General features: G+C 46.8%; 1 protein-coding gene across 6 annotated transcripts in view; it reads right to left on the bottom strand.

Moving 5' to 3' along the window:
- Nucleotides 1-22,159, bottom strand: part of NRP2 (neuropilin 2) — an 80,563-nt gene that overhangs the window by 14,386 nt on the left and 44,018 nt on the right. For 3 of the 6 annotated variants that reach the window (XM_015868258.2, XM_015868260.2, XM_015868263.2), the window contains exons 10-15: nt 21,345-21,489; nt 17,546-17,662; nt 14,880-15,032; nt 6,337-6,599; nt 4,920-5,016; nt 2,572-2,610 (exon numbers count right to left, since the gene is read on the bottom strand). In XM_015868258.2, coding sequence (XP_015723744.1) covers nt 2,572-2,610; nt 4,920-5,016; nt 6,337-6,599; nt 14,880-15,032; nt 17,546-17,662; nt 21,345-21,489 — 814 coding nt within the window. The remainder of the gene's footprint in view (nt 1-2,571; nt 2,611-4,919; nt 5,017-6,336; nt 6,600-14,879; nt 15,033-17,545; nt 17,663-21,344; nt 21,490-22,159) is intronic. The other 3 variants (XM_015868264.2, XM_015868259.2, XM_015868262.2) reach the window with 1 other exon arrangement.

Here is a 22,159-nt window from a genome sequence, read left to right as displayed (position 1 = left end):
ACTCATCTAATCCGAATGCCACAGAACTGGTGTTGGCCTCAATCCCTTAGCTGCTACCTGCCACTTCTCCATTAAAGTAACCTTGCCTTGATTTCAGGATACCCAGTTTGGGAAAAGCCACCAGTCCACAGGTAAATTCTCCTCACCATCTGTCTCCATGCTTTCTGGAAAATGCCTCTTGTTTTTAGCCTGTTATTTATCTAACTCCTTGCTGCCAGCTGCTTGTTATGCCTTTTCTTTAAGGGTGAGTGAGATTCATCAACTCTCAAATGCAGCACAGTTTAAGCACTCTTGACTGGTCTTCTAAGATCCCGACCCACTAACTGAAAGATATTCCTCCCACACAACTCTCTTATTATTTGCTTTGTGATCCCTGAGACTGAAAGGTGCATGTTTTCAACTTTGCTCCTGAGCCAGGAGACCAAGGATTTGATATTATTTTTAATGGCATTTGACTTTTCCAGCTCAACATGTAAGTGCAGGAATGGGGGCTGTAGAGCTTCCCAGTATTTCCTTTGCATTCTTCCCCCTGAAGCCCCCTTCTTCCCACTAGCCAGGGACTTCTTCCCCTTCTTTTACCCACTCCTGTTGGGCATCCTGTCTCCCCCTTGCTGCAATACTTATTATGCCTTCTCCAGTCTTCACCTTTCCTTCATCTTTCCCCTGTATTTTTGTCTTTCCATCCCTCCATCCCATTTACGCTTGCCCTACAGCCAGGGAAGTCTTTTCAACTTTTTGCTGCAATTGTGCCCCTGTTGCAGCCAGTGCTGGGAAACCCACAGGGAAGCTAGCAATGAACAAAGGGAAATGGAGGAATTAATACAACGGAGCAGGGGTGAAGAGGAAAAGAAACAACATGTGCAGGCAGGACTCTGGGATATATTCAGCGTGGGGTTCAAATTAAGGATAACACAGAGTACAAGTCCTAAAAGATGAGGATCCTGTCTACGGAAAAGTTATCAGGCCAGGCTCAGGAGAACACAGAGGGATGGATCAAGTGAGGAGCAGTCATGAGGCTTCAGGTGTCAGCTGAGAATATTACAGCAGTTTTTCAGTAACACCACAAGTCTGAGTAGCAGCCTACCCACAGGTAAGCCCAAGTTCCTACTTACTGCAGTATGTGTACATGTACCACTGTAACATACAGCATTATTCCCCGCATATTTCTCCTAATAGCAGTGCTCCACAGCCTGCTTCAATGCCCCTATAGAAGCAAGCTGTCTCTTGCCTTCAGTTTCACTAAATCATGAAATGAATCACAGAATGGTTTGATTTGGAAGGGACTTTAACAATCATCCAGTTCCAAACCCCTGTCATGGACAGGGCTGCCAACCACTGGATCAGGCTGCTCAGGGCCTCATCCAACCTGGCCTTGAATGCCTCCAGGGATGGAGTATCCACAGCTTCTCTGGGCAGCTGGTTCCAATGCCTCACCACTCTAATCTAAATGTATTCTCTTTTAGATTAAAATTATTTAGCATTGTCCTATAACTACCAGACTACGTAAGAAGTTCATCTCCCTTCTGTTTAAAAGTTCTCCTCACATACTGGAAGGCCACCATGAGGTCTCATTGGAGTCTTCTCTTCCACAATCTATGCAAGCCCACTCCCTCAATCTCTCTTCATAGGAGAGGTGCTCCAGATATATTAAGCAGGCCATCAGCAAAGCAGGAGAGAGAGAGAGTAAAGATATTAATGCCAACTGAGAGCAAAGGGTTTGCTGACCAAACTGGTAAACAACTTCCAAAGATAAGGGGAGGCAAAGGTTTGGTCTCCAATCACAACACAATTCCTGATAGCCTTCCTATAGAGGCATGCAGGAAAACAAAATGTGGAAACCAAAGCAAAGAACACTGATCTTCCCCCATAAACAGATAGCTTTTCCCACTCCAGAGCGAGACAAACAGTATCCCCAATGGCTGTTCAAACAGTGAAGCATTTTTCCTGAATTTCCCACCTTGTATCTTACTCCATAGATTGGATCACAGACATGCCAGTTTTTCAGGCTCCAGGCCAGTATTTAACTATTAAATGCTTGTTTTTCTTTTATTGATTGTCAACTTCAGAACTCCTCATGGCAATTTACTCTTGCACTTCTATATCCAAACTGCTTTCCCCTTCCAAGAAGACCCAACCCCACCATCCTCCACCAGCAGTTTGAACACTGCCACTGGCAGACCACCCATGAACTATGGAACATCCTTCCCCCACAGTAATATGAGTCACTGCCACCTCATTTCGCTTCTAAGTGGCTACTACTTTTTTTGTTTAAGTCAGTTGATAGCTTTTCTTTACTCCTCAGCCTACACATTTTGGGCTCTGCCGCCCTTCAGGAGGCCAGGTGCTTCCTGATGGCAGGTCTCTTAACCCTGGGCCAGCGGGACTTGTTACTGCCTGCTCCTTGGTACCCAGCAGGAATCAGAAGATGCCATTCCTGGCTGTGGCACCAGCAGAGGTTTAGCACACACTTGTCATTTCACTGCTCAGATAATCTGCTGTTTGTTCAAGCAAGCACTTAACATTCCTTTAGTTTAAAAGCCCATGCCAGCAGAAAGAGAAGTGCAGTTTTACCTGGAAAGTAGTTCTCACCTGGGAAAGCTGTGATGGGTTCTGCAAAGGAAAAGAAAAATTCAGGATTAGAGAGGAGAAAATCACAAAGAAGCCCACAGCTTACACATCCACTGATATGTAACATCCAAACGGAGCAGGCGTGTGGCCGTACCCCCCAGATGCTATGTGGTGGGAGGAGTACAGGGTTCCAACCACGGGAAGAAAACCATGTCTCAGTCAGGGACTGACCACAGCCAGAAAGCCTCAACTTGGGCACAGACTTCAGACAAAAATGTGTTAGGCTGAGGGGTCATTTGGATCCAGCTGGTTGGCCTGAGTCATCAAAAGACAAATCCCCACCTGGCTAATGATGCAGCTCTGAAACCCCCTAAAATTTCCACTAACAGTTTGGCTTCTGGCTCAACTCTGTCATCATTATTCACTTGGGAACTGTATTGCTTCTCAGTGCCATGTTCCTCTCTATCTCACAGTGCCAATAAACAAAGGCAAGTAATTTTTTCTTTTTTTCAAGATACTTTGAAGAAGTAATCTGTTACAAATTACTGGATCTGAAAAGCAATAATCAGTGCTTATTACTGATTACTTTCTAGCAGAAGTAATAGACTTCTGATTATTTTTAGATTACTTCTGCATTATGCCTGTGAGTCACACAAGCAGACTGGCTCTGCTGAGTGCTATGAAATCATCACTCAAGTTCAGAATGCGAAGGACACATTTGTCAAAGGAAAAAATTATTGTGACTTATTAGAGTTCTTTCACACTAAAAAGGAATCAGATTACTTCCCAGGATTATATCTGAAAAAAACCCACCCCAGTAGCCTGTGCTGGAGTCAGCTATTTTCACAGCTCTGACCAAGTGAGAGCAGTGCTGTTTTTCTAGCACTGCATTATTTTGGCAGCATTAGAAATGACCCATGAGTTATGTTAAAATTTGCAGTGGAAGCCCTTTTGTCAGGAATGGTCTGAAATGATAGGTTTTAAGGTTCCCATTCAACTCCCTATATTGGGAGAAATTATTTCATGTAGCAGTTTGGTGTTATCTTTAAGTCTGGCAATGCCTGAAACTTTATAATTTATTCATGCGTTGTTTCAAAATATTAAGCTTCAGGTTCAAGGCCTGAGATACAATAACACTGAATTAGGTAAAATGCCGCATTCAAAAGAAGTTAGATACAAAATTCTATTTGTGTTAATCATCTCCCTTGCTTCTCTTTAATGCCATAGAAGGCAAGGGATTAAAACACCACTGTCAAGCCTTGATACAGGGAATTTGACATACGGAGCTTTAGCTCCTTTGGCAGATAGGAGACCAACAGCATTCAAAGCATCAAACAAACTGGGACCTATGGTACTCAGGAGTGTCTCTGGTGTAGACCTGCTCCCCTGTTCTGTTACCAGTATTAGCCCCTGCACCATCTTCAACATCACCCACCTACCCAGGGCAGCAAGAGACATACCCAGTCCTTTGCAGACACAGTTAATCCCGTGTACCACTCCCTGAGACACACACCTCAATTCTGAGCATCCACCCCACTCAGAGTAGGAAACACCAGGAGCCTCTGCCTCCCTACATGGGGTTTATGAGTGGTTAACAGTTAAACCTGCCCACCCTGGGGCAAGCAGAAGGGCGGGGGCCTGGTTCCGGGCTCTCACACAAGTCCTACTGATGGAAACAGCTGCTCCCATTCTCAGGTGAAAGGACTCTAAATCCACATCCAACCTACATGGTGAGCAAAGGCATTGGAGTATGAGTGTGATATGTCAGATAGGGCAGGGCAATACTCCACCACCAAACTGCTAAAATACATCTTTTCTTTCTCTGCTTTTTTTTTTTTTTTTAAAGTACTCTCTGTCTTTCACATTGAGAGACCCTAACAGGCTTTTGGCCTGGTTTAGGGGATGGTGAATTCTAGGACAAGAATTCCTTTTGTTATTCTGTTAACAGTGCTGTAAAACCCCTCTGCTATCTTATTTCTTATTAAAGAAGAATCCTTTTGAACTCATCAGCTCCTCTAAGCATGTAATATTGACTGACAGCTGGTTTCTTTTGTCCAGCACTTTCCTTTTAGATTTGGCGTATGTTCTTATCACATAGAATAGTCCTCAGTCACCCTCAGCTGCTCTTTCAGCTCTGCACAGCAGAGACATGTGCCTCCTGCCTTTCACGCCAACGCAGTCAGAAATCCCCATCCCCCAGGGACCAATTCCCCCTCATCTCTGGAAGTGAGGAGAATCCCAGCTGAGATCCAGGAGCCATCAGTAGAGAAGCGGCAGCCACCCATGAGCAAAGGCTCTCCAAGCACATCTGCCCACACCATCCCCAGCCCCTCAGCAGCTGCTGCACGTACCCATGCAGTACTCCAGAGGGATGTCGTTGCCTAGCCGGATGTCATCCAGGGCGACCTCTCCTGAGTGACCACTGCGTATAAATCCCTCAAACACTATCTGTGGGAAATCAAGACAGAAACACTGGTGTCAAGCCAGGATGCAGTCAGCAGCTCCTGCTCCCGAGGGCAATGGCAAGAAATCTGCTCCTGGCCTTCCCTCCACACCTGTGTGGACCTGAGAGCAACCCTGCTTTCCCCTCCTGCCTCTGCCTCCCCTCGCTCAGTGAAAGCTGCTCTGCAGGGAAGGGCTCACAGGGAGACCACTACCTGTCCTGGCAGCACTCAGCATGCATTTTGCTCAATTAAATGCTTCTCACGTGGAATGAATCAATGCTCAGCACTGCAGGCCACCTCCTCCCCTTCTGCACAAACGATGTGAGTGGCACAGTGTGCTGACTTACAGCAGCAGCAAATCTGGGCTGTGGTGTTAATAGAGTCCCACAGCCGGGCCTCGATCAGAAAAAGGAAGGGAAGGACACAATATGCACTTGGCTACATTAGCAGCAAAGTGCAGTTCCCATCAACGCTGCATAAAAAGCATTGAAATGTTACAGAAGGGTCAATTTATTCCTACTTAATCACGGGCAAAATATATTTACAAAAATAAATAGAGTCGTTAGTTCTAAGAACTGCTGAGCGGAGAGACTAGCATTATTTACATAATGATGCTGTTATTTAGCTAATGCCTGTATATTCATGTTTAATGCACAAAGTAGTCAGCCGGTGCCCATCATTCTTATCTGTAGGCATATTGTGCCTACTAGTATTTCATTAAAAAGCCCAGATCAATACATGAAAACTAGCCACACAGCTCCAGTACAAAGCTCTGGCTTTGCTTCTCCCTGCCTAGTCCTGAGGGTTCAAAAGCTTTTCTGGGGCTTTGTATGCCATAGATCTCCTCTCCCTGCTTCAGGTGGCCCTTCTCTCTGAGGTGCCTGCAAGGAGACCTCCCCTGCAAAGCCATGAGCCCTGTTCTCAACACTGCTGCATGGGCACAGGGCTGGGGCTTGCACTCTGAAGTGGATGCTGCCTCTGGTCAGCCAGGCTTGTCTGACCCTCATCTGGAAAGAGGAACTGCACAGAACAAAATGGAAAAATAAAAATAAAAAAGAAAAAAAAAATATTTGCAGAGTGGGAGATTTGAGGAATATAAAAGGCAACAGGCTGAACAAAGGCCCAAGTCTGTGCTGAAGACAGGCACACTGAATAACAAACAGTGTCGTTTAGTTTCTATAGTAACCCAAGAAACACAATGCAAACAGCCCCTCTCAGCCACATTTCCTAATGATGAACAGGTCCTGGCTGTGCACCACAGCATTAGGGCTCTGCTGGGGACGCACACCTCGCCCCGCATCTTACCCGGTACTCCATGTCTTACCCGGTACTCCATGTCGTAGCTGGGCAGGATGATGCGGCCCTCCCTCCACTCCTTGCCCTGGTCCTCTGTGATGACCCATAGCGCCTTGTGCTCCTGGCTGGCCTCCCGCCAGACCCGCAGCATCACTCCGCTGCTGCCCCACACTTGGTACTGGAACACCATGCAGACAGCACTGCGAGGTAGGTAGATGGTGGGGCTGATGAGACGGGCACGCTGGCTTTCCCTCCTCCCACTGCTCTGCAGCCGCAGGTAGCTCTTGACATCTGTTTGGGAGAGGAAAACCCAGTTATAGTATTTCCTGCATCCACGTGCAACAAATGTCTCACCTCCTGCTGCTGGGGCTCAGCACTGCATGGCCTGGTAGGTGGTGTGGGAGCAGGGTCACCCCTGGCAGTTACACGGTCCTCAGTCAGGATATTTTTGACCACTTCATTTTGAGGACAGCCACAATAAATTGAAAGCCTGGCTCTTAGTTTTTCTGCTGTGCAGTACAACAGCCCTGAAGCACAGCCTGGAGGAGGGACCTGGTCCTAGCAAGCAAGGTAAGCACAGATGATGTCTGGGTAGCTGCAAACTTGAAGGCAGTCAAAATACAGAAGGGATTCACTTTCTTTAACATTACTCTTAAAACTGTGCCATGCTTTTTGCCAGTGCTCATGGAGATTTGGTATACTTGCTATCTCTGGAGATGCTTGAGCTGAATACTGATAGCAGCAAAAATGCCCTCCATGGATTAAAATACCTGGGCATGATAGATTAACTCAGCACCCACAGCAATGGCAGAAGAGCAGTGTCTGCACTTTGAAAGCGCACCCAAAAACTTCCAAAACTAAAATCTGAGAGCCTTGACAGACTCCATCCAGAACACTGGAGCCAACCTTGCTAATGCCACAGCAGTTTGGTGACATGGCAATCTGAGCGAGCTGTGTCGGTGGCTGCACAGCCACTGGCCCTGCTGCTCACTTGTCACTGCCAGACAGATGGGCTGAAACCAATGGCTGTGAGATACAAGGCTTCTAAAATAAATGCAGGACAAGAGAGCAGAAAGATCTGCCATCATTCTGCTCCTGGGATGTATGACAGAAATACAGAAAAAGCGTATCCACTCCATATGAACTTTCAGCAGTTTTGCTGCATGAAGGACAAATCTGTTCCTGATCGGCCACATACAGAAAGAGCAACATTTTCTGGCACTATTTTCCAGGACCTATGAAATGCACTTGGGTCACTTGGCACTTTATGCCAATAAACATTAGCAGAAAAAAAAGATGAAAGCATGTTTGCCCACTCCTGCTTGAGTGAATCACTTGAGAAAGTACCATGCCGTTCTCTAATGCAGGAGTGTTCTCGTGATTTACCTCGGAGTGGTATTGGTGCAGGAGGAGATGCAGGAGATAAACAAGTGGAAGGAAGAAAAAAAACACAAGCTGTACTCCATACCGGAGGAGCGATAAGGCTTAATAAGACATCAAGGTCTCCTGAATTAAAATCCTCTTTCTGTAATTCACTACAAGCCTCTTCAAAGCAAAAAGCAACAACAACAAGAAAAGGCAGCAACAACAAACAAGGCGGCATCAAAATTGATATCAAACTACAATCACACAATTATCTCACAGCTCAAAGGGTCTCAAGGGCAGTCCTTACTAAAAACACCACCCAGGCTCAAGAATGATCCAATTTGGATCCTCAGGGTTCAGGGGCATCCATTTTGGTGCCAGGATCTAACCAGCCTGATTGAGGGCTGGGACATGTGCCATCCCTGGGTGCACCCAAAGCTCATATCTCTTGTGCTCCCTGTCTAGCCAGGGTCCTGAAAGCTCTGCAGCAATCCCAAGGGCTGTGGGGAGGCTCAGGCTTAGGGTAACCCAACTGCTCACTTGTGCCGTGAGTTTGGGCACCTCACTTGGGTTTCTGACAACCTTTGGGGCTGTCAGCTGGGCATAAGCAGACATTTCTGTGTCATCTGAAGATGAAGTGTCTGGATCACTCTAATGGCTAGCTGCACCTTCTGAGGGCCCTGTGAATTTGCTGAGGTTGGCTGAGCAAGCACACTGCCAAGGTGATTATTGGAGCTGTGTGTGGGAGCCTGGTGGTTCCAGAAGTCACTGATTCAGTAAATGGAAGGCTTTGGCACAGAAAGCAACTGAAAGGCTGATTTCCCCTACTAAGATGCTTGAAGGGAGCCTTGCAGTGATGAGCCAATCAATTCCTCCAGGATCAAAAATACATTTTCATCTCTTTCCCAGAACTTTGCAGCCCCTGCTCCAGCTCACACAGCAGTCACTTCCCCACCAAAGGAGTACTGGCAGCTCAAAACCCCAGCGCAGAGGAAGGCAAGACAAACCTGCTCAGGCATTTTAACCTACTGCTGTTTCTGCAACTGATGCTACTGCATAAATCTCAGGGAAGATTTATGAGTTCATCTGGATGTGGAGAAGCCAGAGGAGCATGAACATGCAACCATCCCCAGCCAGACAACGGTGGAAGCATTGTTGTGTGTACAGTAGTGAGCCTGGATAAATCACCAGCCGGGCTCTGCAAGTGAACCATCTGGCCCACACAGTTTCCTCTTGGCATGCCCATCCCCTCCTGCCAGCAGGCCATCAGAGGACATCGGGGGCAGTGGGGGGATGCAGCCTTGTACCTCAGGTCAGGCTGCAGCCAGGAGCTGTACAGCCACTTCCTTGCCAAGGTCAGCCAGCCTGAGTGCATGGTTCTGAATGCTTCAGCGTCCCTCCGCTGAAACACACGTTCCCTTGCTGGTGTCAGCAGCACACCTGGAGGTTTTCCAGCAAAACACATTGGGCAGGATGTACACAAGCAATTACCCACACCCCAGGTTCCTATAGCATTTCCCCCTTGCTGGGCATTACTGACTTACAGCCACTGTTCCTATAGAGGCTGCATGCTGCACTGCCTTCACTTACTCACCTCCAAAGGTCACTGCACTATTATTCATTACAGAGCTTGTTTCAGTGTGTATTTTAGTGACAGCACCACAGTCCACCTCTGCTCTCGGACCTGGTGCCTGCACAGCCACAAATGCCACTCTGGGATGTCCCAGTAAGGCCTGGTCCTGGTCCTGCCATAGTGCTGGAGCCATGACCTGAGGCTGTGTAGGCTCCTGCCTTTCCCCAGAGAAGGGGAGAGCTCAGCCCTTCCATAGCAGCAGGGTGCTCCAGTGCAGGGGATGACAGCAGATGAATATGCTGATTGAGATTGGGCCGTTTCATATTTTTATTTTTTTGGCAAATCACGCAAATTCACCTCAAAAAGCTGTCACTGTAATTGCAGTGACAGGCCTCTCCTCAATGACAGACTTTCATTTACAAAGGGAAATCAATTCTCTGTAAAACTAATATTTATATTAACTAGATCACTGCGTCTGCTGGAAATTCCCCTCAATTTTGATTATGTGCTAATTAGCCTGCCAAGTCCTTGCCATTTCAGTATCTAAATCAGTCCACGAAAAGGCATAAAACGCTGCACCTGCTCGGTGCCAAGCCCTCAACCTGCCTGTGGAGCCCAGCTAATGGATGGGCCATTACATACCCTCTCTTAATTAAGCCTCTTGTCCTTCTCAGCACAGCGTGGCCACAGACCCTCAGCCTCCCCCTGGGTGTGCAGGGAGGGCACAGTGCCCCTGACAAGCCAGGTGCCAATTAGCACCTGACATTTAGCTAAGCAGGCTGCTACCCGCGCGGCACCCAGCTCTAGCCCAGAAGGCAGCATACACTGCCACATGAAAGGTGCACACAGGCCTTCCTGCGCCCAGCTGTGTGCATGCACAATGACAGGCATCAACCCGCTGAGCAGTACATCCCTTGCGCACACTGCTCGCATGCGTCTCTGCTTGCCTGCTCACACACGCTTACACAAATGAGGTTCTGTGACTCACAGGCTGCTAAGGCATGGAGCGATATATGCACTGAGATTTGAGAGACGGCTTCTGGCTTTCCAGCCTGGTTTTATAGTCAGCATGTGTCATTGGCTTTTGGGTCCAAAAAGTGATTAGGGACTCAACAAGGCATGCTAAGAATAAAAGGGGTGAGTCTAAGAGGAACGGTTTCTTCTTCCCTGCCTCCTGCTCCTGGCAAGCAAGACTTTTGCTGGCAGTGCAGGGACAAGAGCACCAATGCCGGCTATGGCCCAGCCCCAGCCCAAGGCTTAGCCACAGCCCAGTGCAGCCCAGCCCAGCCCAGCCAGACTGTGTGTCCTGAAGGTCAGGCGGCACAGCCCCACTATGCTGCAGAGACAAATGATGTCAGGGTGTGCTGTCCTCACTGTGCAAATGTGGGAAGGAGAACCATGCTCAGCTCTGTGCAATGCAGTCTGCACCCCACACCACAAAGCCCCCTCCTGCTTCAAAGGGGCAGGATATGTCCCCAGGGCACGAGCGAGCCCTATGAGAGCGCAGACCCAGCTCAGCCCAGCTCTGTTAACACCACAGAAACCTTTCTGTTGGGTTGGACAGAGCAGCATCAAGGCCTCCAGGCAGAAATTCTCATGAATTGCAGGAAAAATATAAAATTTTTCCTCTCAAGGATCCCATGGGAAAAACAAAGAAACGGTTAAGGGTCACCACCAGCTTAAAAACAACTCGGCATTTGTTTTCCTTATAAAATAAGCTCTTATGAAACTTCAGAGCACTAAAAACATTCCTCTGCTGGAAACACTTTGAAACAAATAAACCTTTCCCTACAGTGCCTGCAGCCCAAGGAGCAGCATTCTTCACCTCAGGGCCAGCAGGGCCACACCAGCAGCAGCAGCTCCAGGTGGGTTCTGCAGCCTGGCACAGGACCCAGCTGACCAGGAGAGCTCCAAGGCTCCAACCACTCTTCCTGCATGCACATCTGTTTGAACAGTGCAGGGCTTACAGCTCGGCCACAGGCTCTCACCAAACAGAAAGCAGGGTGTGTGAGAGATGCAGACCTGTGGTGCCTTGCTGGGACCACAAGGCATTTGCTAAAGCACTGCAAGAACAGAGGAGGGAGAAAGTGAGCAAAGCACACCTAATCCAGCTTCTCATAATGGCTTACTCATATGGCACCATGGAGAGCAATGCAACTTGCACCTGCCAGCTGAGGATGTGACCCAGGTCCTGTTCACCCTACTGGTGAAATTTGAAGAGCTGCCCAACTCACCGACCCCGATTCATTTTCAGATCATTAAGAGCTCTATCTTGATACCAATGGCACACTGCCATCGCGTGCAGCAGGAGAAAGGATGAAACCTCATTGAAACCTGAACTTGTTCCTGCCTGAAACTCGCTAGGTGCAGCAAACGGGAAACTTTTTACAGATGGGAAGCATCTAAAAATCCACAGAGGGAAAAATCCTGGCAACCTCTCATGGGGGCATTGCAAAAGGGAGCAACAGCATTTTCCAGGCTCACAAAGGGCACGGCAGCAGCTGGACCCATGCTAAATTTCTGCTGAGTGGGGTACTTTGGGTGCACGCTCAACACCAGCATCTCCAGCCATGTAATGAGAGCCTGCAGGAGAGGATGTGGAGCTAATCCATGGTGCGAAGGGCCCAAGGAACACAGCACTAAAAAAAGAAATGCAGAGCTGCCTGAAAGAGTATCTTGGAAATAAAAATAGTGGAACGAGAGCAGTGGGTGTCTTCTCAGTCTCAAGAAGTTCTCCGCGCCAAAGACAAGGAGGAATTGCATGCAGTGCACAAAATGAAATCAGGCGATATCTGAGGAATTCAGGCCTGTCTCTCAGCAGATTTTTCTAATCAAGAGCCTCACAGAGGACATTTCAGCATGGTCATTTCCTTCCCCCCTCTCCCCCCCCCACCTCATGCAGGCTGAGCAGGGGCTCCTCCTTTCATTATTACTTTTTCACATTTAATTTTAATTTTTGTTTTGCCATTTTCAAAAGAAATAGAAACATATCCCACATGGCTCTTAAAGGCACAGCACATTTCCTTGCCACTGTGGAGTGGCCGCAGGCTCTGGCTACGGCCCGTACCTTTAAAAGAGAGTAAATGGAACTCCGGTGGCTTTGAGTTCCCATTAGTTTCTGCCCTCCCCTAAACCAAGCACAGCTGCTCTGCTTCACCCAACTGCTCACCCCAGGGTGGGGAACTCACAAGAAAAGACCACCCCGAACAAGGGCTTTTCATTCCTTGCTCCCTGGAGCCTGTGGATGAGTTTTCTAAGTAGAAACAAAATGCTGGAGGGAGCGTGAGGGAAAGCCAGGGGAAGAATGGGGGAGTGCGAACTAAACAATGCTTCAATTCTGTCCCCGCCGAGGGGCAAATGCTGCCTCTTTTTCATGTTTCTTGGGGTTTTTAAAAAAGCTGTGCAGGGAGGAAAAAAGCAAATAGTTGTTTCCCTTTGTGTCTTGTCCTCTTAATTTTATAGAGCAGGACCAAAGCCCTTCTGCAGCCCTATGCTGTGTGGGCAAGGCAAGCATCTGGCTGTACCCCTTGCCAACCCAGCCAGGAGGCCGCGTGGCCAGTGTCATGACCGCAGCTGCTCAAGATGTGACCAGAGCAAGGGATGCCCATGCTGCTTCAGAGCACAGCTCTGAGTCACCATGAGCAGCTGCAAACCTCTGGCAGCTGAAATAACAGGGGCTCAGAAATTGCCATGCTCACAGCCTGGCTGCTGTGCTCCTCCAAAGACATGGGAACATTACTTCAGGCTTCTGGAGCTGCTGCCTCCTCCCCTCTCTGCTCATACACATCATGACTTCCTGACAGGGTCTGAGTGCCTGTGTGTGCCCACTGGCACATCCCACTGCAGGACACTGCACTGTGAAGGATTGCTCTCTGTGTTGGTACCAAACCAAAGCACTGAACTCAGCAGGAGAAAGGTCTCCTGGCTGAAGGGATTGGGGTCCTGCAATTCATAACTCATTTAGGAAGAGAAGAAAGGGTAGAAGAAGGGTAAAATCCAGAACCGCGTGCTGAGATGTCTGATGCAGCACCAGCATACACTCACAATCTTCTAAGAAACTGTGGCCAACTAATTGTAGGGAGACTCGGGGGAGAGGAAATGAAATGAAAAATTGAGTCTGAGTTATAAAAATAAGTAATTTTTATCCTACTTGCAGGAGGCTTATATTAATTAAACATTATTACAACGAATGAGATGGGGAGGGTTATTAAGTCTGGGGCTGGCTATAAGTGTTCTCTCCAGTTGCCTGAGGCTCCACTGATCTCCAGATATTAATCTTCTAAAGCACTCAAATGCTGAAGAGATAAACACTTGAAATATGAAAATGTTTTCTCCATGGCAGACACTGTGACCCCGTGTCACACCAAAGAATCTGTCAGATGTCCATATAGGCTGTGCTTACGGCATTACTGTGACTTTTAGAAAAATGCTGGGCACCTCAGCATCCAAAGAGAAAAACGATGTGCGCGTTTCTGTGGGGGTGATTTGTGTGTGGAGATGTAGCAGATTCTCCTCTTCCCATATGTTTCTGGAATACATATTTTCCTCTTTAGCACTGCCTACCAGGTGTTGGCTGCACGGCTTTCCAACTGGCTGGCAGTGCTGCCAATCTGGCCAGTGCCTCTGCCAGGTGGCTAACAGGTTCGCCTGAATGTTTGCATCTCCAGACTCAACCTCACCGGGGTGCATGGGAGAGCTGAGAGGAGCCCGAGGCACGCACAGCTACCTGGGCATGCGGTGTGCTGACACTGGAATCACAGGGCAGAGCCAAAGCCAGGAACATCAGCCAGCTCTCCCTGATGGAACCTTGGGTTTCATAAGCAATAAATGAACATGAAGAGATGTCACAGTGCCACAGGCTACTGTTACATGGAAATCAGCAAATGTCCTTCATGCAACTCATGCCACAAAGTCAAGAACGGTACGGAAACGGCACTAGTCCCAGAGCATCGTCAAAGACCTGAAGCTACAGAAAGTGATGCATCAACCACACTGACAGAAGCAGGCCCCTTTCCAACCCATGCCAGCCCATCTCAGTGAGGTCCTCCATAAATTAGGCTCAGCCACACACATGCAAATCTTCTGCTTTCAAAGCAGAGAAAAAGAGCAAAAGTCAAACAGCAAGTAGCTGGCGTATTTCTGCATTCTTAGGGCTTACATCATCCTTCACTGAGAGGAGGCTGAAATTCAGCCTGTGCATGCCCAGAGTGCAGAATAGCTGAAAACTGTAGGCAAACCGAGCAACATATGGGAGGAAGAAAACACACCTCTAACAAAAGAGGAAGTGCATTCTGGAGAAAAAAAACACTGGGTCTTGTAGAGGACATTTGGATCAGGATGTGGAACAAAGCACAGACCAGCCTACACAGTCACTGGGGATTCAAAGCCCAGTGTCTGCTTCAAGACTATCTCAAGAGGATAGTTAGTACAACTCAGTGCCAGCAGTCACAGTCCTATAAATAAGTCATGAACCCATAAAACAAAGCATCTGAAAGCTTCCACAAAAGAAAACATTCAGCTCTGCACAGCCTTCACAACTCCTGATAGCTGTGCATAATCAGTCATCCTGTTCACAAGGAGAAAGGCCCATCAGCTCCCTCTTCCCTACTTCATTGTGACATTAATCATCTTACCAGGCACAGTCTCGGGACTTGGTTCAGAGTTGCCCATCCAGGTGCTTGCAGGCTGAAAAGACCACGTGTAGCCCGTTGCCAGGTCGTGTGACCAGCCACACAGGTCTTCAGAGAGATCAAAGTTGCAGTTGAAGTTTGCAGGAAGATGGAAATCTTAGAAAGCAAAACAGAAAGAAAACAAACTTGGATTAAAAAAAAATTTAAAAAAAATCCACTGAAATGGTTAGCAAGCCATAAATAGTGAAGAAAGAATGAAATTTCACTCAGACTGATGCTTTTAACCTATCTCACATTTCAACAGCTCCAAGGATAAGTCTTAAGTTCTGCATCATCAAAATGCCCACACCTCATCCCGCAGCTAATCCACCAAACTAAGCAAATATAAAAGCAAGCTCCAAATGCTTCTAGACTCCAATCAGCACCTTCTCTTCATCCTCTAGAGTGGTCAAATATTAAATGCCTTCTTAAATGTCAGGGAGGAGTACTTCCTGAGTGTCCCCATGCTGCTCAGTTCCTGCTCTGGTTCCAAAAGGAGAATCTCAAGTGCTCCAAAATCCCAGCTCCTGAGTGACAGATCTAGCCACTTGCACCAGACGGGAGCTGTCTGTCAACGTGGCGAGCTGTCACTCATCACTTCCTACCTTCTCATGGAAATGCTACCGGGGAAATGTGGGGCCACTATGAGCTCAAGCTCTTGGATTCTAAGTGAAAGAAGACAGCCTCTATTTCTAGTTCTGCTATGGACTCGCCACATGGTCTTTGAGTGCGCCCTTTAAGATTTTAGCTGTGAAACAGGAGCAGAGCTAATTCTTCTGTGTCAAGAGCTTTAAAAGCTCTGGAGAGCCTCCCTGCAGAGACAGGTCTGTGGGCAGGAGGGCACATGCCAAGGGCTGCATGTAGCAGCGAGGCGGCTGCTGGCTCCCTCGGTGGGGGAAGCAGCCATAAGGCATGGAGGCTGCAGAGATGGCCTGAGATCATCCCAAGCACTCAGCGGACACGCACGTCAGAGACCAATTATAGGCTGGGTTTTTCCTGAGCAAAGAGGAAGTTCTAAATCACAGTGCCAGAAAAGCAAGTGATATCCAGAAGGAGGTGAGTGACTCAAGCGATAGGCATCAGGGAACTTTGCTGTGAGGGGCACGGTGCTTTTTTACACACTCCCTCTTCGAAATAAAACAATGCAGATCATGGATCCTTTTATTCCAATCTAACCTCATACCCTGGAGAGCAGCATTGTTTCTATTTGCCTGTCATAAATCTGATTGTCGAGAGAAACACGCTCATTGTTTATGAAGTATGAGAATGAAAATTGTTGCTAAATCTGAGGGAAGCTGACATGGAGGCTGGTTCCACGCTCCCCAGCATACTCCACTCCCTCTTGCACTGGACTTCACCCAGGAACTGTTTTGCTGCATAGACTATTACTGGCCTAAATTCTTCTCAGCAGCTTCCCAAGTGCCTCACTAGTAGCAGGGTTGCACAGGCTCATCATCGAGGCAAAGAAATTAGAATCAGGCCCTTTGAGCTGTTTTTGTAACTTGCATTTCCAGAATTGAACTACAGCAGAATCCCAGTGGGAGGGATGAAAAAGACAATTAATCTTCTTTTTTTAATTTATATATTTAAAAACCCATTAATTTTTTTCTCTGGGACTAGAAGATGCAGTAACAGAAGTCCTAGGAATGATCTCACAGGACAGCATTTTGTCATGAGATTTCTCACTGCAGTCTTTGTGTAAATGCCTGAGGCTCATTGCTGAGGCCCAGGCCCTGCTGTTGTGCCCAGAGGTGTGCCTCTCCTTTACACTGTACCATGCCTCCAACCCTACAAGGCTCTGCCATGCCCTCTCCCTTAATCTGATCATTTCTAGCTTTAGATGCTCACCCTGCCCTTGCAAGGAGCAGAAAGGCAAGATGTTTGTTTTAGAAGTAAGGAGCTGAGGCAGGGAGAACTAGTCTCCCTGTTGCATCAGCTCTTTACAAGCAAAGTACATAGTCTAAAATGTTCAGCCTCTTCTACAATCAGAAGAGGCAGGCAAGCACCACAGACACCAAACCATCCCCCATATATCTGACAGCCATCTAAGAAAGGGAGGGGGCAAACTCGTGCTTGCAGCTAGTATTTCACCCTCTCCTGCCTGCACAGGGAGCCCAGTCTGTCCTCCTAATTTTTAAGCATTTGATATTAAACAAGATGATCCTCACAAGACAGGTTGTCTTCAGGACACCTGCCTTCTCTGCATGTTGTGATTTACTCCCACGTTTGTGATCAGTGCAAAAAGAGCCCGGCATGACAAGCAGTCTCTCCCTGAACCATCTTCTGAATTTATGACACACAACCAGAAGGATCTGGTACTAAACAGGGCCCTCAGTGAGCTGCTTCAGGTCATGTAAGGAAGCTGGGAGAGCAGCTCTTTAAGTCTCATACCCTAGGGACCGAATTAGTTGCTATCTGTCTTGCTCTCGCATCCTTCCTTGATATAACTTATCAGATTTTGGCTAGGGTTGTTTTTGGTTTTTTTTTAATCTCAACCCATTGCTAATAACATTACTGTAAGCTTTCCAGGAATCAGACCCATATACAGGAACAAATGGGAAGATAAGACTGTTTTCTTTGCTCTGAACCCAACTTTTACTGAGATAAAGATGCACTTTTCTGATACATACCTTCCTCTTCTCCACAGCTATCACCACACTCAGTTGCCTCTTCGTCAGTTGGGTACGGGGTGGTGGTCTCTTCACTCTTCAAAGTGGGCACCAGTGTCTCTGCAGTGGGCTTCACATCTGCAAAACGGAGTAGAGATGCTGTTTGCAATAGATGATACAAAAAGCCCAGGTAATAGGAAACAAAGCAAGAAGTCTTTTTCTTGTGTTCTTATAATGGTAGGAGCAGACAGGACAAGACTACCACAAAACTTCCGCATGCTACGAATGTCAGTGTGGTTTGAACTTGGTCTGAACTGGCTGTTTCCATATGGGGGTTCCTTTGATTTAGAGTCCCTGTTGGACAATGCTCTCCTCCAGACATACCTGCTACTTTCTTTCTTCATTTTTTAATCTACACGGGTGCTGGCAGTCCTCTTGGCTGTACTTACTGGATAACAGAGATCACAGGCAGAACATCTCTTCCTTTCATAAAGGCATATGACACACAAAAAACACACACACAACATTCCCACCAGTTGTGCCAATTTATAAAACAAGTCACTCAAACCCACAAATGACGTAACCACAAACGGACCCGTAGAATCCCCTGGTGTGCTCTGGCTCACTGCAGAAAGCATCTGGTTTCACACTCCAGGCTCCTGACTATGCTTTTAAAGTGTCTCTGTCCAATTTCCTTCTCTCCAACATGGCCCATGTGGTACAACCTCAAAGCAGGTGTCAGGGGAAATTTAAGCAAGAAAGAGAAGGATATTAAGATCAACAGTAAACGACATTAGATTCCAGCAGGCTCTCCTTTTACGGGTGCGCTAACTGGAGTACAGCAGCCTTTATTCTTTCGTCTTTCAAAAAGAGGCTGCTTTGCTCACTTGTGTGTGATTGTGTTGCTTTGTCGGCACCCTTCAGGATATCATTTAATAAAGCCAGAAGCAGGAGGAAATAGCTAAATACATTGAATATTTTCCATAGGCTCCTTTCTGCCCTTTTATTTTCCTGTTATTAAACATGTTGCACAGAGACTCAGTCGTCCCGCCCACCTCCCCTTTTTTTTTCCAGTCGTTGTCTTTTGTTCAAAGCAAAATACCAAATAACCTCAAAGTCTTTTAATTTGTAAGTTCAAATTTGTTACAACCCCATAAAACTCCAAACACAACCAAGAAGCAAATTGCAAGCAGCCAGGCACAGAAAAATGTCATAAAAAAGAAGGGGGGTGAGGGGGAGAAAGCAGCAGGTGAAGGCAACGTATCAAAAGCTGCACGTTATTTAGAGCCGGTACATTTTTTAGGTTGTTGTTCTTGTATATTAAGATTTATAGCTGAAATGTGACAATATGGAAGGTCCTTGAAAGCCAAGTCCCATACGGGACACAGATGCTGAGAGGATGTAAATCAGCAGTGTTGCATTGCCCCAGACAAGCTGCAGAAATATATCTTGAAAAATCAGTTACCATGGCAGAGCCGCAACAAGATGGTTACATGAGATAATGAAAATAGCAGGGAGGACAATGCAATGTGTGAAATGGAAAGTGAAAAAGAGAGGTCTCTTGCTCGCTTTCTTTCTCCCTGGCCCAGCAAGTGTCTGTGCAACTGGTGGTAACGGATGATCAAAATGCAAAGTCACCGAGCAATTGAAACCAGATGTTTGGAACTTCAAAGGAGAGAAAACCAGCTGCAAGTGAACATTCATCAATCTCCACTCTTCAGAGGAAAAAAAATTGGCAGGTCTTTGAAAGAAGCCAATTGCTGACTGCTTGCTTCACTGTGTTTGAGCTACTAGCCAACTAGTTTACGGGCCCGGTTGCTGCCAAGTTACCTGGTTGACTCAGTAATTAAGATGCTCATTGCTGATAAGAAATGAAAACAGCTGAGCAGGTTACACATTGGCTTTGGCCCTCACTTGAAAATATTCTTAATCAGCTTGCTTTAATCCATCTCTTAATCTTGCTTCCAAGCAAGTGCAATTGCCTGAGTTTTCACAGCCAGTTCTGTAACACGCCTGAATCCTCCCAGCAAAGGAGGGCTGTGTTGCCTGCATCCAGGACCGCATTTAGCATGCAGATAAAGCCATGGGCTATCTCTGCTCCCCAGGTTTCACTGGTGATCTAAATGTTCTTTGTAACATGGTGAATCCACAAGATTACAAGCCCAGCTCTGATTACAAAGCAGAATGCCTGTAGATCAATAAAGCTAAAAATATTTATGACTTGGCAGTTGAGTTTTAAACATTACAACGTGCAAATGATTAAGACAGCCACGCTGGGAAATGACCATAAAGCACCCTGCCTGGAAAAAACATCGGCTGTTGCTGCTGATACTGAAATTGAACACGGACACAGCCCTAAAAGAAAATTTGGACTAAAAATAGGACTAGAAATGGAGGAAGTTGCATTTCTTTGGCTTTTTAATCTGAGGGAGTGCTCTGGAGGGTCTAACATAGACATGGTCAGAGGAAAGCATAGCATCAGGGTACAGCAGTGTGATGCACCAGCCAGCAATGAGCCATGGAGATCTGGCAACCAGAAATGCCTGGGAGCTGCGGGAAGCAGCGGCGTGGGGGCTGCCTGACTGCTTCTGTGCAGTGCCTCATCTCCCACTGCTTGCATGGAAGCCTTTGTGCCTGTCATCCCAAAGAAGATGTCTTAATGTTTAAATTAAGGTTTAATATTGATTTGAAGTTTAGATTGTCTACAATGTATTTGCAGTCCAGAGAAAGATATGCCATTGATATCAAAGGTGACAAATCGTCATTGTTAATGGTGTGTATATGTGTTCTATACTTGCTGTTCAGGTTGGTAATGCATCTCACAGAGCTTCACAGGAGGAAAGGCTAGTAAACACTATACAAAAGGCTGGGAAAAAAAAGGTCTGTGTCTTTCAAGTTTCTAAGAACAGGAATTCTTGTAAGAAAATGCTTTGTACAGATGTGTTTACAAAATGGAAATCATACCTCTTTATCGCTGACATCTGGACACCAGATTTAGATTTAAGTGGATTATTAAAATAATTTGAAAAAGAAAAAGAAAGGACAACTAGCCCCTGGCACTGAAAAGCATCAGACACAATGAACTGTTGGGTGCATTTTTGGCTTTTGGGGATGAAACTATGGAGCAATCAATCATGACTGAGCCTTAGAAGGGTCAGAGGCACAGCCTCTATTGATCCCAGTGAGCTTGTTAGACAGTTTTCACTTCTGCATTAAAAATAATGGCATCTGCAAGATGTTTCACTTGTGAAAAACAGGTGGGCAAAAGTGAACAAACTTCCCATTCTTAGGAATGTCGTAAATCCCCAGCCTTCTCTGCAGTAGGATTTCCACATGGGGTTTAGTGAGAGGGATAGCTGTTTTCATAGTAAAGCCTTATTGGGGCAGCTCAAGATAACTGCAGTGGTCCCAGCACCTCACTTTTGTGCCTCTGCTTGTCTTCCTACTTTTTTGTCCTATTTATTTGGGTTGAAAAGTGCACATATTGTCTAACTAACACTGGGAGTGGAAAAGCCTGCACAATATCCAGATAAAAGATTCAAAAGGAGTAGAAGGGAGGTGGGGATAAATCCCACATGCAGCACCTTGGGAAAGCTTGAATTGGCGTTCAGACATTGCACTACATCCCATGTCAAGGACAGCCCCTGACCTGACTTGTTTTTAAGATGGAGGAAAAAAGATGGGCTTAGGCCACTCTGTCAATCCTGCAGCTGTGGCTCCCTGCCCCAGCATGACCCTGTGGTGGGACAGCAGGGAGAGAAATAACCTTACTCTTTTCTTGCTGGTTCACAACCAGTGGGTGGAGGCACAGGTGCCCTACCTGTCCAATCACATCCCAGCACTTCCAGACGCATTCCTATTCCTGCTGGAGACCACCTCTCTGGGTGCACTCGGATGTACTGGGCAGGAACAGGGTCAAACCTCCGGATTTCAGGGATATCATAATGGATGTTGCCTTCAAAGAGCTGCGAAGAGAGAGAGAGGAAGAGTTTGTGATGCATACATCCCACCTGCTCTCCACCAACCTTGACCTTGGGTCTGGCAGGACACAGCCATGATTTGAAATAGTTTAGCTGTCCAACTACAAGGCACTGAATATAGCTGAGCAGCAACTGGGCTGCTCCTCCTCAATTTCAAGAAGACCAAAAAGGCTGTTTCCAAGAAACTTGAATGATCTTCCTTGGCCTCTGGTTCATATCCAGGGGCTAGATTCTGATCCAAGCCTCACCAGGAAAGCATGTGGAACATCCACTAACTTCATGTATAAATAAAATCAGATTTGTCCTTTGGCAAGTAAGAAAGCTACTGCATGTTCTAGGATAGTGCAAACACTCAGTTTTCTGTACAGTCAAAAGTACTGCTGTTTTTCAGCTTGAGTGCATGAACTGAGGTCTGTGGGAAATAAACACAAGGCCATAGATAGCATCAGGCCTTCTAAAACTTGTTTTTATGATCAGGAAAAATTAAAACTTACTTGAACACTCAGGAGCAGATGAGTTTGCATAATAACGAAATTCTTGGCAGTAGAAAAGAATTCATGTATTCCTCAAGCCCCCTGCCATCCCCACAGTACTAGGCAGAAAGATTATGGCTAGCTCCAACAACATGGGAATCACACAGGAGATTTCAGGCTTA

The sequence above is a fragment of the Coturnix japonica genome, chromosome 7, assembly GCF_001577835.2.
Source record: "Coturnix japonica isolate 7356 chromosome 7, Coturnix japonica 2.1, whole genome shotgun sequence".
NCBI classification, from domain to species: Eukaryota; Metazoa; Chordata; class Aves; order Galliformes; family Phasianidae; genus Coturnix; species Coturnix japonica.
This window is presented reverse-complemented; position numbering and strand designations above follow the sequence as displayed.